The 15,178-nt window shown below is 42.9% G+C and overlaps 1 protein-coding gene across 4 annotated transcripts in view; it reads right to left on the bottom strand.

Moving 5' to 3' along the window:
- The window catches only part of LOC131448320 (PH and SEC7 domain-containing protein 1-like), a 56,105-nt gene that overhangs the window by 31,632 nt on the left and 9,295 nt on the right, over positions 1 to 15,178 (bottom strand). For 3 of the 4 annotated variants that reach the window (XM_058620660.1, XM_058620659.1, XM_058620661.1), the window contains exons 2-5: positions 6,974 to 9,464; positions 6,496 to 6,613; positions 5,204 to 5,741; positions 4,309 to 4,776 (exon numbers count right to left, since the gene is read on the bottom strand). In XM_058620660.1, the coding sequence (XP_058476643.1) occupies positions 4,309 to 4,776; positions 5,204 to 5,741; positions 6,496 to 6,613; positions 6,974 to 9,196 (3,347 nt within the window). In that variant the 5' untranslated portion in view covers positions 9,197 to 9,464. Of the gene's footprint in view, positions 1 to 1,481; positions 2,122 to 4,308; positions 4,777 to 5,203; positions 5,742 to 6,495; positions 6,614 to 6,973; positions 9,465 to 15,178 lie in introns of those variants that run through there. The other variant, XM_058620663.1, reaches the window with a different exon arrangement.

The following is a 15,178-nucleotide window of genomic DNA, read 5'->3' as shown; positions in this document are numbered from 1 at the left end:
GTGGGACAAAGGGAAAAAAACTGAGATGTGAGAGGACTGCTACTGAGGCAAGGGGGGGGGGGGTTCAGAGAAAAATGATGATTTATTAACATTGATCTTACATCGAGTTGTACTCCTTTACAATAAGCATGGTAAAATGAAACAGTACGATTGATCAAGAGAGAGCGTGAATAAAGCTCGGAAGAAAACTTCCTTTCAACCTTCCATCATTCAGAGAATATTTGAAAAAAGAGACAGTGATTATAATTCATACGGAGCATGATATTTAATTCACAGAGATTCAGAGATTATATGGAACAATACTGACAGAAAAGCCAAAGAAAATAAATCAAATATTATGAGTGAGTGAGTGAGTGAGTTATGTTAAAATGTTATTCTCTTTTGTGTTGTTTACAAAAGGTTATTTAATTTTTTTTAATTTGTAATTCTAAGAATTTGAAATATACCTTAGGCACGAACTGGTGATGTGAGAGGCTGCGTTGTCTGGTATTTCAAAATTAAACTTTATTGTATTTTGGTTTTAGTTGTGTTAATGAATGTCACGTGAAATAAGGGGGCAGATTATTCAAGACATATTTGGGTTACAATATATACAATGGTTCAGAACTGTATGTTTTAATCAAGTTATGCCACACTACGCTGAAATAGAAACACCTTTCTGGCTTCTACTAGAATATAGATGACAACGATGAGGTCTCTGAGTTCATTCCCTTAAAATTCAACATAACGGTGACATTTCTCACTGTGTGACCATTCGAGTCATAACAGATGGCCACAGCAAATCAATACAGCGCCACCAGAGAAAGCTGGCTTTCTGAAAAAGCCCAGAGCATTTCCTCCACAAAGCCAAACTCTTATTTGAATCTCTCAACACGAGGAACAAAGTATGTATGGGTACGTGGTTCATCTGTGACCAAAATGGTTTTAATCGCTTTACTCTGACTTTAAGTTGCACTCGCATCGTAGGGCTCTCTTACACAGACTTTGAATCTGGGAAATGTGCATGTGAAGCTGTGTGTGTGTGTGTGTGTGTATGCCTGCACACCCAGGATGCACTGATACTGGACAGTGACAACTGTCCTCAGAAAGAGGAAGGACAAGACGTCCCGCAGCAGATGGCCTGGTCCACACAGAGCTCTCTCATCTCAACACCATGGAGTCAGTGTGTGACCAAGTGAAAGAGCTACATCTAACACTTATTATGCTGAAAAACAGCCTAATAAGCAAAGAAAATGTTTTTTTTAATAGACTAACCATGGAAATATATATGCAAAAATGTCCCACTGAGGCAAGTTCTCCAGAATAATTTGTACATGCAAGTGCCTTGTAAAGCTGTGTGCACTTCTGCTGAGGAGAAGGTTTAAAATGCTGCACATTGAGTAAGTTTGATAAATAAAAAACATTATTTGTCTAAAAGGTACAACACTTTACTTTTACAGCTTAGCCCTTAAACGTACACTACAGAGACAGGTTCCACCTACCTGTGGCAAGATCGCCTGAATGACAAATACTGGTCCTCTCCAGCTGCTGATGAGCCATCACAGCAGAAGACAGTGGGTGTCCTCATTGCTGTGCCCGGACCCACACCTTGCCTCAGACTGCCCCTAACTCTCCTCCTGGAGTTGTAAACTGACCGCATCACCGGCAAAGTCCAGGGAGCAGCAGCAGCAGCTAATGCAGAGCAACACCTGCAGTTGCTCCGGAACGTCTCGCAGACTCTGACATTCCTCCACCCAGTTTCGAGTTTAACTGAGACTTCATGGGTCACTTTTCCCACTTTCTCACTCTCCCTCTGTGTTTGCTGTCATTCGAGCCTCACAGCAAGCCTCCTTCCCCCAAAGCAAAAGAGCTGTGTTTCCCCACAACGTCTGTTTGCTGTTGTTTCTGTTCCTTCTTTTCACTCCTCCTTCCCTCTCTCTTTCTCCCTCACTGTGTCAACGCTCACTGTCCCCTGTTGACCTTGGATTCGAATCATGGCATGAAAAACAAGAACCTGCCTTTCTACCACTCACTCATTCCATTTGGTCCACTTCATCTCTGTGTGGCTCTAATTACACACACTCAGTGTGTTCATCCTCTGGGTGTTGTACAAATTCTAGTCCACCTTGTTCCCAGTGTACGCGTTCCGCACACCTTCAGAGAAAACAAAGTGTCAGGTTTAAACTCAATATCCACTGGGTGTGTGTGCCTTTAACTGTTTCCTCAACACTCATAACTGCCCCGGGGAGAAAAAGGGGTGGCCTTTTGTCAACGTTCAAAGCCTTTGTCATGTCTGTTTACAGAATATGCTTCACCGGGAGCCTGAAGGAGTGTTTATAATCACATGGTTAAACCCGGCAGCACATTTTGGGCTCCGCCACCTGTTAGCATGGTCTCATCAAGTGCCAGCACAAAGCCGAGAGGTCCTGAGAGAATTCCCAGAGTCACCCTCTGCTGTGATTGTATCCCAGCATAATTGAACCCCCCCCCACCCCACCCCCTCAGTCCAACGGGCAGCCCAGCACAATGAACCACTGTCTAATGGTACAGGGCACTTGAAAAGGGAGATGTGAGGGAAGGGGAGGGGCGAAGAGAGTGGAATGCCAACTTTTATCAAAGTACGGAACAAGCTCTCAGAAATATTTCTTCTCATCGGCTCACTCCTGGATTCCACAGCTTCAGGGCTGCTCATGCAAGTGTGATAAGATCGGCACGAAGCAAATCTTTACCTCTGTGGGTCTAGTGTCCTCTTAAAGAGCTTCAACGGGAAGTTGGGGGAAAAGGAAAAGAAGCTAAGCAGCAAGATTGTGTTATTTGGGTGGATAAAAAATGAAGATGAAAGAAAATATTTCTGAATAATTCAGCAGACACTTAAGTCCAGATTCCTTTCTAGGACAAACACACACACACATATGTTCTTCTTGACTTCCATTAATTTGTACAACCTAAATTAACTATTTCCAATTATTGCCTAACCCTAACTTTAACCTAATCACAAATGACACCTTAACCCTAAACTTAACCAGTTCCTCAGAAAAAAAGGTTCAGCCTCATTAAGGCCCAGGTTTTGGTCTTCATGAGGACTACTGGTCCTGACAAGGTCAGTGTTTATGAGGACAAATGGTCAATAAATACAAGTACACACTCACACACTTGAATGACAATCTCTGTTCCCTGTGCACAGATGAATCCACTTACCACAGGTTCATAACGATCAAAAAGCACTTGGCAGCCTCACTGCTATCCTTCTATGCCATCTAGTGGTCAATGCAACAACGTTCACCACCACCACGTCACACAAAAGCAGTGTAACACACATTTTTTGCTAACATACCCGAGTTCTAAAACAGTGGAAACGTGAGACTGTGACTCCTCATTATTCCTGAAATTTTATAATAAAGCATCTGGAAGAGTGCTTGGAAAGTCAGACTTCAACTGTCAAGGTGAATACGTCATTGCTACTGTCGCCATCTGCCATTGTCTAACACACAGAGACACACATACACACACACACACACGCTGCCTTTTAATGACCTTCACTCTAAGCTGGTGCAGAACAGAACTGCTCTGTAGATGGAGAAAGACACAGAGACACTCGTTCTTTTGTCTTTACACTGAAATCATTTACAGGTTTCTGACCTCAGAAAATCAAATATGCATGTATGCAACATTACTCTAAAAACAATGCAATTTCTAACCGCTTATGATTTGTTGTGTGGGACAGACTGAATGTATCATGCCTTTTTCTATGACTGTATATTTATATTTAATCATTTTACTGTCATTTTACTGTACTTGCACCTCAGTTCAGAGGGGATATACGTAAGTAGACAAGTAAATAAATAAATAAATACAAGAAGAATTTAATCTAAGAAATGCTTAACAGAGTATGTTTACATTACAATTATGTATGCGCGCAAGACAAGACCACATGAGAATAATAATGTAATGTCATCATGGGCAGTTTTGTTTTACTTAGTGTTCTCTTTATTTATATAAAGTCAGTGTGAAGCTGAACTTTTAAGATGGTTTTATATTTTTTTCAAACCAACAGTGTATCATGTAAAGTGAAAAGCAAAATCCCTCTGCACCTCCTCTCTCAGTTTTACTTAATTTCAAACATTTTCCTTGCACGGTTTTTGATTTGGATCTGTCGCATTATGCTCATGACCAGCTTTTCCATCAGGAACTACATTATATTACCTCGCCAATGAATACGTTTGGGACTACCTCAGCATTAGCCAATAATTCTCATAATCCCACTTTTTACCGACGTCATCAAACTTAATGTACAGAGGAAGTTCTTTTCTTCACCGCATGCAAACTCACCTCGGTAGAGTGAACGATGAGTTGCTGTACCAGCTGCTCCCCAGCTGTGTACATTCTCCTCTTTTGCGCGGCGTGTCCTCTGACCCGCTGCTCAGCCTCTCACTGGAGGGCGCTCGGGTGGCATCCGAGTCCCCGGTCACAGTAAAGATAGAATCAGAGAAACTGGGCCTCTCATCGTGTGCCAGTGGAGCAAAGCTGAGTTGGACAATCTGCCTGGCGCTTGGGCAGACCATCCCGTGGATAGCAGGGGTTAGCGTGGGCAGATCGAACGTCAGGACTGTTTGGGTGCTCGAGGTCAGCAGCTCCTCACTGTCCAGGCTGTTGTACGAGGTCCCCTTAGCGCGATGGGACTCGATAATGCTCTCAAAGTGGCAGCTGAAAGTGTCCTCTGCAGCACAGCGAGGCCCCGAGACCAAGATGGGCGATTTCAGGGCTGGGTGGTGGTTGTCGAAAAACGTCTCCGTAGGTCTGGAGAAAAAGGCAGGTTTTAGTAACATGGCAACAGTGTAGCTGTGAAACACCTCATAATCATCAGCAAATCTGGTAGCTACTTACATTTGAATTCATTTCAAAAACTTTTTTTTTGTGAGAATTGATGGCATGTGTCACATCTCTGTGTACATCCACAGCTGTGTTCATAAACAATATACTAAATGTGTGTCAACTCATAATGTGCAATTAACTCCATCTACATGTTTCACTTGAGACCCAATAGTTAGATTTGTATGTAATTAATGCTAAAATGTCATCAAAACAGTCCCCAGTCAACTTGAAAAATAGGTTATGAGTGTGATTATTTTTAGATCTAAATTTAGGTCAGAGGAAAATCCTGTCTCTCCAGAATGTCGTTTCATTTGTGTGTTCACAGGCTTGAGCTTCACTTGCTTATGTTCACCTCTTTAGAAGGTGTCCAAAAACTGCAGGCTCTTCCTGAGCTGCGTACTGCTGCTTCCTGGTGTCTCCTTGCAACCTCACACTGGCCCAGCTCACCATTTCCTCTTCCTCCTCGTCCTCATCCTCCTCATCATCCTCCTCCTCCTCCTCCCCCGTGCCTCTTTTCTCATCTACCTCCTGCCTGTCTGTCCTTCTGTGTGCCAGACCCCCCAGAGGACTGCTGCCCTGCACACTGCGGTTACTCCCAAACGCTGAGTCGGCATCATCTTGTTCGGCAAGTAGCACCTCGTCTATGTCCGTCTCACGGTAGCAGCGGAGTGGGATGGCATCCAGGTCAGTCTCGGAATACTTGAGCGTCCGGCGAATTATTCCTGTTTTGGGTGATGTCCCGACAATGGCAGGGGGAGGGGTCACCAGCTCAACCTCCACATGCTGCACCTCGTGATTGGCGGAGAGTAGAGGCAGGAAGAGTGGGGGAGTCGGAGTGGGAGACTCACTGGAGTTACCACTGGGAGGAGCTGTGGAGCACTCCAAAGAATCTGCAAATTAAAAGAATCAAATATAAAACATACAAATACGCAAATTTGCCAAATGGCAACAATTGGTGATGTCAACTACAATAACCTAGACTCCTGTTTTAAAGCCTCTAGATTCAGTAGAGCTGCAGCTATTCTACATATTCTTACTTCCTGATTAGGTAAACAGGTCGCTCTTGGGAACGGGTCTCAATGAGATTACCTGTGTAAATAAAGGTTAAATAAATAATAAAAAAATGATAAGCTTAAACCAGCAAGACTATGTAGAATCTACGGAAATGACAGTAATACACAAACAGCATTTTTGTTTTAATCTCAGTCCTAACTGCAGAAAACTAATTCAGATCATTTTGCATAGCTGCCTAAAATGATTTAGTAGCGTAGGATTTCCAAATTGTTTAGGCAGTAAATAACATTTGAGAGGTTTTGTGTTCACTGTAAGATGAAAACAAGTGTAATGTGTGTGTACTTATGCTTATGGAGTTATGAGTTAGAAGAAGAATAGCCTTGATAGTCTTAATTATAGTATAGGTATTTTACATGACCTTGTTATTATATTGAAGGCATTGCATTCGTTTAAAACAAGTTTTCTCTGACTTGTTTCTACATGTATACCTAACCTACTTAAAGAAGCACTCCAACACGAAGACTTAAAGTGCTGTTGCTTCCTTTATCTACCCAAAAACATCTAATCTCTGGTTTAGTATTAAAGCCAATTTACAGTGACAAAAGGAAGAGGAGGTGGACATGCGCTCACTTTTCTCTCCTCTGGTGGCAGCCTCCTCAGCAGGTGTTCCGAACAAAAACTCCCACTTGGCACGTGCGATCCTCTGACAGTGGAGCGAGGGCATGGGCACTGCACAGCCACTATCCGTCTAACGCACACAAAGAGACGAATCAAGAGTCTACAGCTCTGCAGTGCAGCATTTAAGAACACAAATCTGACAGGGGTGAAAGGGAGAATAGACCAGCACTGCTCTTGCATGTGTGAGAATGTATGAGTTTTTGAGCTTGAGCCAAGAAGCAGTTAGCTATATAAAAACTGAATGCTAGAGAAAACAGCTGGCGTGTCTGTCTTCAAGATACATCTACAAAAATGTTTTGTCTCGTTCATTTAAACAGTACACTGTCAGAAAAGCGTAGAGTGCAATGTGCCTCCATGCCACAGCTTCTGGTCTTTATGCTAAGCTAAGAGCTTCATGACCCCTAGCTTTTTGAGTTCACTCAGTACTTACCTGTATTCCTGAAGTAGCAGCCCCAGTCTCATTGCTCTGGTGACTAGACTGGCTTGACTCCAGGGACACACAATCCCTGTCCCCCACGCTGCCTGTTACCCCACTGGAGCTCCGCGAGGACGAAACTCCCATTGCTCCATTCTGTTCTGCCTCTGGAGGCTCCTCAATCCTCTGCATGCGAGCCTGATGCCCTGCCCCGTATCCCTCCATACCAGTGCCATCACCATCTTCATCACACCCCTCATCCTCCTCTGGAGAGTCCAGCACCACTGGTCCCAGAAGCAGAATCTCTCTCCTTCGCTGCTCAGCCCGTTTCTGTTGGGTAGTGGGACTGATTGGCTGGTGCCGTTGGCTGGCATGACTATCAGGAGGTTTACTGTTCTTGGAAGCAAGTCCAGACTCAGGGCTTGGTCTTGGGTTATTCTCCACATAATTCCCCCACTGCTGCCTGGATGTCCAGCTGACCGGTGCCTCCTCAACACATTGATTGATAAAGAGCCTACGAGCAAGCTCAGTGCAGTCACCTTTCTCAAAACTGCTCAGGTCTTCCTTCTTGTCCAGGCTTGGGCACCAGGAATCCCCAGCATACTGTGGGGGTTGACGGCGATGTAGAGTTGGGGTATCTGGTGCACGGAGTTCAGCTTGGAATAGCCTAGGGTCCCTCAATGGAGAGCTGAACTCGGTGGGAGGATGCGAGGGACGAAAAAAACGTGAAGGAAGAGCAGGAGAATTCTGAGCTGCAGTAAAAATTGAGCTTTGTTGCTGGGACTTCTGAGTGCAGTTCTCCTGGTGAGTGTCATAATTAGTATATGAGTTTGTTGCACGTGGATGTGACTGCAAGACAGAGGTTTCAGGCTGGTGAGAGTCAGTGTTGTCAGTTGCTGGTATGTGTTGGTCATTTAAAGGGATGTTCATCTTAAGCACTTGCTTAGACTGTTGTGCATTTGGAGGCGAATTGTGAAATTCTTCAGAGACTGAGGCGCTTGTAAGCTCACCTAAAGGATTGTGCAATGAGGACCTTCTTGCCTCTGTGAAAATAGAAGATACTTTGGAAGCTTCCTCTGCTAGCTTGTGGGCAACTTCAGGGCTGTGAGTTGGAGAGGAGGATTTCATGTCACTTAACTGGTTCAATCCCTCAACTACATTATTGCCAAGTTGGAGACTTGCTCCCTTTGGTGAAGTGCTCCTATTAGAGGTCCTGTGAGTATGTTTTTGGGTGGCTGGGCTTCCCATCACAGCTTTTTCCTCTCCTGACCATTGAAGACTCTGGGTCTCTACACAGGACCACGGCCTCGACTGAGGAGAGTGTCTGGACTGGGAGGATAGCTGGTCTGAAGCTGGGCTCCGAGGGAGCCCACAAATAGCCTGACTCCTGTCTCTTAAGTGGTCTTTGGGGTTTGCATTGATGTTCTGACGTTGAACAGGAGATCCACCCCAGGACTGACAGCGTGGCTGTTTGTTGACGTGTGAACATGAGGCATACTCAAGTGCATGAGCCAGTTTAATCCTCAGTAAAGGAGAGCCAAACTCCTCGACAGCCCTTTGGGTAGCTGCCCTACCAATGGGGTCCAAGGGTGGATGACGAAGGCTGGGAGAGAATGTCTGCTGGTGACTTCCTGGTGATGGGTAAGTCAGTTTCGGACTGGAGCTGCATGATGAATCTGGACTCCCTAACCAAACTGGGTCACTGAGCCGTTTTCGATAGTGAGAGGGGGTGGATCTTTCTTCTCTGGTCCCTCTGACACACGCAGAATGGTGCGGGCTGTCCACCGTCTTCACATTGGACTTCTCGACGTAACTGAAGCTGACCACAGACCGTGTCCCATTGTTGACTTCTTCCTTGTCCAACCTCCGACAAATAGGAGACGTGTGTGGGACAATCTTTCTGGAAGGTGGTGCTGGGGAAAAGCATGAGGCAGTGACTCCTTCACAGGGCAAATTGCTTTTGCTGATTGTTGGTGAGTTGCTGGCTTGCTTAAGCTGAAAGCTAACAGTATTTTGAGAAGGGCTGCGTGTGCAGTCCTTAACCAGATGAGCTGTGGAGGACTTGGTGACTGTCTGGCAGGTTGTCTGGGTCGCTAACTGAGACAAAAGCTCAGCTGAACTGTCCTTAACCGAAGTAATCCCTTCCTTATTTTCTCCAAATGCTGCTTTTCCTCCATTCTGATCAGGGGCAGACCTCACTTCAACATACAGATGAAGGACGTTTCCCGACTGAGACATGACTTCCTCTGAGCATGTAACAAGGACAAAGAAACAGAAATGGAGCAGGGGCTAAATGAAAACAAGAAGAGTCTTCAGTGCTCTTTGTTGTTTTTGGGTTTTTTTTGGCTTGTTTTTTTTCCTGCTAGTGGTGCATGTCAGTTTATTTTAAGACGGTCTTTCTTCTCCCTCTCAGAGTGTCTGTGTGCAGGACAGAGACACACACAGTGAACAGCCAGAGGACAAACATGCCCATGGGACGCCACCAACATCTCCCTATTCTTCATACCTGTGAATGAAAGAAAATGGGAGCCGTTATCTTTTTCATTCTCAGATTATGCAAGATAAAAACATGATTTTCTGACATTTCATTGTCTCTTTTTCCCGTGAACAATCCCGTCAATAAATATCTTAATGTATGGCCAATGACTATGTGAAGATGAACGACATGACAGCTCCCCAAAGTGAAGCTGGGATTAAGGTTGTTAATGTTAGTGAATATCCACTAAACCTAACCTGGATATTTATCCTCAGTCCTATCCTGGTCCCCAATCACACCTCACTGTGGCTTTTATTTGAACTGAACAGCGTCAGTTTTGCTCATCACAGCAATGCTCATAAGGACACACTAAAATATAAAGGCACAGTTGCTACTGTAAACACAAACTTGTCGGATCGTATCACAAGTATTCACTTGACATCAGTGAGACACAGCAGGGTTGCCAAGAATGACTAAAAAAGAAGGTTTTTAATCATCACCCAAGAGGCTTCTTTAATTCTGAAATGAATTTATGATTAATGCTGTTATTAGTCATATTATTATTATTATTATGAATAATAATAAAAATGTCCAGTAACCTACATCTAACTCCTGAAGAGGATTGTCAGGGTTGTTTCTAATGTAAATACATAATATAATACAGATGTAAAAAATTAATTGTTAAAACTGTACACAAGTAACAGTATTCACTGAAGTGGATCTTCACTGTCGTCACCAGTCGACTGGAGCACGGAATAGTTTCACTTTTGCATATTCAGCCACATCCCACACTACACTCTTGGGTGTATCATGCACAAAACACCCAGCGCTACATGTGTTTGTGACACTGCATTTAAATTCTGTACGAGACCCACTTTTTTTTACTCTTTGTCAAGGCAAATCCCCTGGCTTTCAATCTGAATTCCTTCCAATTGTCACCAGTCTGTTAGATTCTCCTGCAGAACAACTTTGCTCTGTAATGACACCACACACACACAATAGAACTGTTGTGTGACATAGAAAAGTCACTCAAACGAGGACAGCGCACTCCCGACTGCTGCCAGCAGCGACAGATTGGAGTTGCCTTATGGTAGCAGTGGGAGAGAACGTGTGTGACGAGAATTGAAGTTGACAGAACAAAGAGAACTTGTAAGCGGGTTGGCACGAAAGACGAGCGACAGTCCCTCCTTGACCCCAGCTGATGTTTCTGCCCTCACTTCAAAGAGAGCAAGCTCAATCCCACCAATCCCACCAGCATATTCTCTTTTCGGCTCTTATTGTATCCAGCTTCTCCGCATGAAGTCACAGCACATTTCTTGGCGGTTTGCCGCAGTTTTAACTCTTACATCTATTAAAAGCCGTCTAATGACGCCTTTGCTTGGAGAATTAGAACATTTTAAACGCAACAAAATTTTCTTTTCCTCTTTCCCTTAACTAGCGACCAACTTTCCCAACCTCTCCATTTCTCACACTCACACGTCTGTTTTGTTATTTTCACACCTCAAACCCATTGTTCCCACAGCTACACCATTCAAAAAGGGGGCCTTTGTCCAGTCGTTGGTGGCTCTGTGGGGTCCCACTGTCTACAGAGGTGAGAGGAAGACGACCTGGCTCCGTGGCTGCATCATAAATGTGTGCTTGTATGAGGTACTGAAACACTGGCCTCATACACAAGGAAACAGAATCTTCCCTTCTTAATTGTCCTAAAAAAGTAAACACAGCACTGTTTAAAGAAATGCCTTCAGATGCACAAAATCCCCTAAAATTACACTAAATGCTGTAGTATATATGCCAGTTTTGCATCTGGTGCTGCATTGCTGCCAAACCTCTGGTTACATGTGGATAAAAAGCGAAAATATGATGCATTTGCGGATTCTCCTAAACTCATTCTGTTATGTGTTTTTTTAGCCAACAGGGATACAAGATCTGCCTCATATAAGTAAATCGTTTGAAAGCTCTGAAGTAGAGAGCTGAATCTCCTGTGTACCATGTAAAATCACTGATTTTCCCTTGGTTTTAGTTAGCAGGGAGTAAGCAGATTACAAATGGCACTTTTCCACTACCCAGTTCCAACTCGACATAGCATGACTCTGCGCGATGTCCGACACAAGAATCAAAGCGAACACTGCCGAACTGTAGATCAGTTAAAAAGACTTAAAGATCCTGAAGAAACACGTTAATCTCCAAAATTTAGCTCCAAAAATTCACACAAACACAAGACTGTATGATCGCAAGATAAGGCAGATAGTTCTAACATGTTGTTGACTTAAGCAAGTGTAGATTGTGTGTACCTGCTGGCCGCTATGTTTTCAGTAAGGCTGAGCGTCCCATGTCTCAGACTAGGTCACTTTGCTGCTGGTGTGCCAGGGGGCACACAGTGTGAAGTCAGCACTGGCCATGTGTTAGCACCTCTTATAATCACACTTCTAAAAAACTTGCTCACCTTGAGATCTGATTGGTTAGACCCTGGACTGCATAGCACCATTCTTGAATAATATTGTGGATTACACGTATTATATATTGAATGCATGTTGAAAATGAAGTTATACTGAAAACATGAGTTCTTCTCTCTTGCTTCAGCAGCTGTGCCAGTTTTCTGACAGTTCTCCAACTTGGCAGTGGCTCTGGGGAGACCATCGCTCCTGCACTACAACACATTTACAGTAGAAAATCGACCATTACCGCTCGCCACCTGCTGTGTTCTGCATGATTTACAGTGATAACAATTCAATCACACGAATTAAAAACTGCTGTGTTCTCTGTGCTGCCTTCACTTCCTCATCATAATCCTGTACTCACATAATCCTTTTGTGCACCGGTTGTGTGCTCTCTCTTTGAAAACATTAATTTATACAGCAAGTAAAGTTTTATTAATTTTTATTCATGTGCATCTTTTATTTTTGCATATGAACGCATATTAAATCATCTCTGTGTATGATAATGTCCTATACAAATAAATAAGCTTTGCCGTGTCCTGCATTTGACATTAATCAACAATAGAGCTGCAACTACCGATGATTTTCACATCACAATCTGTTGACTGTTTTCACGAAAATGTTGTCCACAAACGATAATATTTCTGTTTTAAGAAAGAACAAGCTGAAAAATCCATTTAATTATAAAAAAAACCCCTCTAAAACCGAATAATCGATTATCAAAAGAAGATTTAAGATTAATTTAGTAATCCATAAATCCAGCCCTAATGAACAAGTAAACTAATGTGAACTCTCATTAGTATTCTGTAGTATTTTCCAACTGCAGAAACTAGAAATCTGGTCACTCTTTGTGTAGCTTTAACATAACAGATATGATTTTGGTTTACTTGCCTCTGCGTGTCTTGTTGCTTGTGCAAATACTCAATAAAGATAAGCTTGGATAATACAAAGAAATTAAGAGACCATGATGGGAGAAGTGTAACTGAGGATAACAGGCGTAAGCAGCGGCAACATCTTTATACCTCATACTTTAATAAACAGAACTCAGTGTTGATGACTCATCTTCTTGTTGTTGTCCTTGTGGGTCACAACACTGAGAGAAAACAACACACACACACAGGTAAACACGGACACATATTGCAGAGCACACGCACACATACTCTACGCACAAACTAAACCGAGTGCTGGGCATTTACGAGTCAAATCACACAGGTAATTAAACCCCAGTCAGCCTGTGCAGCAGTGGGAAATGATGGGGTGTCGGTGGTCGAGGTTATGGGGGGTGGGTCAAACTAATATTAGCCTTCAGCTTGCTACTTCCTGGCACTCTGCAACAGCAGCTATGATTTCAGGAACATGACAGATTGTGCAGTTTAGGTCAGTAGCACGCAGAGAGTTTACGATATTGGAGGCCAGCCACAGTGAAAGATGAACCTCTAATCATCCACTCATGCTCATCAAAGTGACAATTGTTCACTCGAGTGCGTAATATTAGGTTACGTCATACTGTATGTGGTGATGCTTGCAAGACGCTTGCTCATGCAGATTCCCAAGAGACTGGCAGACCACTCACACCCTAAATACACCGCTCAAGGTGGCCAAACTTCCACTCACCGCTGCAGCTACAATACAGAAGACACAAGGGACACGAGTGTCAAAGCTGTCTTGGAGATACGACTTTGTTTGCAGTTTGATACAGAGCTGAATCTGTCTGCAGCTTTCCCTCCTGACACTACCTTCTGAGACACACGCAGACAAAAGAGGTGACTCATGCAAGCGGCACAAAACCAGCGTCTGAGTAAGAGAGGAAGGACGCGGAGAGGTTTATTGACGGCGAGAAACAGGGAGAGCGAGGTTTAATCGGTGACGCATGGGCCAAAACCTTGCTGCCCATTCAGCGCCTCTTCTTATTTTTTTTACTCATGGAATGAACAATGACAAAGAAAACTCTGGCGTTTACGAACAAATGCGAGGCCAGTGGTTTGCAGAAGTCCTTGTTTTATAGCGTGCTAAAACTCTAAAGTGTGGACACAAGATGTAACTTTGGAAAAGTAATGTTTTTTTTTAAAAAAAGACTAAAACCTTAGCGACTCCCTGAGATGTGGCCAGCACTGGATTTAATATATCACCTGAAGAGATTCACAAGCAGCAGCATATTTAAGGTCTCAATTAAAGTAATTTGCTTTTCAGACCAGAAGCTTCTTTTTCTCAGCAGGTGACCTTTGCTCACCTTATTGTGTCTGCTTTGTAGGATCATGTCTGTCTGGACAGAATACTTCAGACTATAATATGGATTTTTCAAGCATCATTGAAAATACCACAACAGTGAACGCTCATTACATACAGGGAGAGTTACTTCTTTAAAATGTTTTCAGTTAGGTCCAAGTAAAACATCCAAAATATTATATTACATCTTCAAATGCTCATATTTGACAGGAAGGAAAATGTGTTTGCCAGTTCTGTTTGATTGCGTTTTCTAAAATAATTAAATAAATCAGTAAAACAGTCAATTCAGCTCTACATTAAGAGGATATGTGATGTATCAGAAACCCATTTGTAAGTCACTATAATATATGAAAAATAAAACACTTTATGGACTTTAATTCACGTGGTACTGAACGATTATCTGACTTTAGCCGTCTAGCTGTTCCAACCATGCACTCTGCACATAAAGGTCCAATGTTTTTACTGATCTGAAATATGATCTGAACAATAACACTAACCTAACCTTAAGTCTTTATTCACTTTGTGTACTTCCACCCACCACTGCAATTATACAAATCTCATATTCTTTAAAAACAAGATATGTATGTGGGGGCAAACGGAAACAGACTTGGTGAAAAATTCTTATCACTTATCAAGGGGATAAAAACTATCAGAGACAAAATAATGTCTTCTTTTCCACTGGTTTAATGGACCTTTAAATGACCTTTACCCAGATTTACCCTCTTTATATTTATTTGAGAGAAATGGACAGAAATTTACCTGAACATAAAAGGGAAAAGATAAACCTAAAGGTAATCAAATGTCATATTACATGTGGATGCACATTATACACACATAACAATCAAATGCTTCTCATAAAAGATTATCTCTTGTTTAATCCAATTAAAGGTTTACAACCAAGTCTAAAGTGTTTGGACGGCTGTAATATTTAACATTAATGATGCGAGTAAAATGACTGAAATGCTTAACGCCTACGCTAAACAGAGCTGTTGTTGAGTTTCAAAAACAAGTCTGCAGAAGCAGAGCAATTGCATTAATGACATTTAACGGTTGCAACTTAGAGAGGGGTGGCATTGCATGCAC

This window comes from Solea solea, chromosome 21 (assembly GCF_958295425.1).
Source record: "Solea solea chromosome 21, fSolSol10.1, whole genome shotgun sequence".
In the NCBI taxonomy this organism is placed as follows: domain Eukaryota; kingdom Metazoa; phylum Chordata; class Actinopteri; order Pleuronectiformes; family Soleidae; genus Solea; species Solea solea.
The sequence above is the reverse complement of the archived record's forward strand: the minus strand, read 5'-3'. Positions and strand labels throughout refer to the sequence as shown.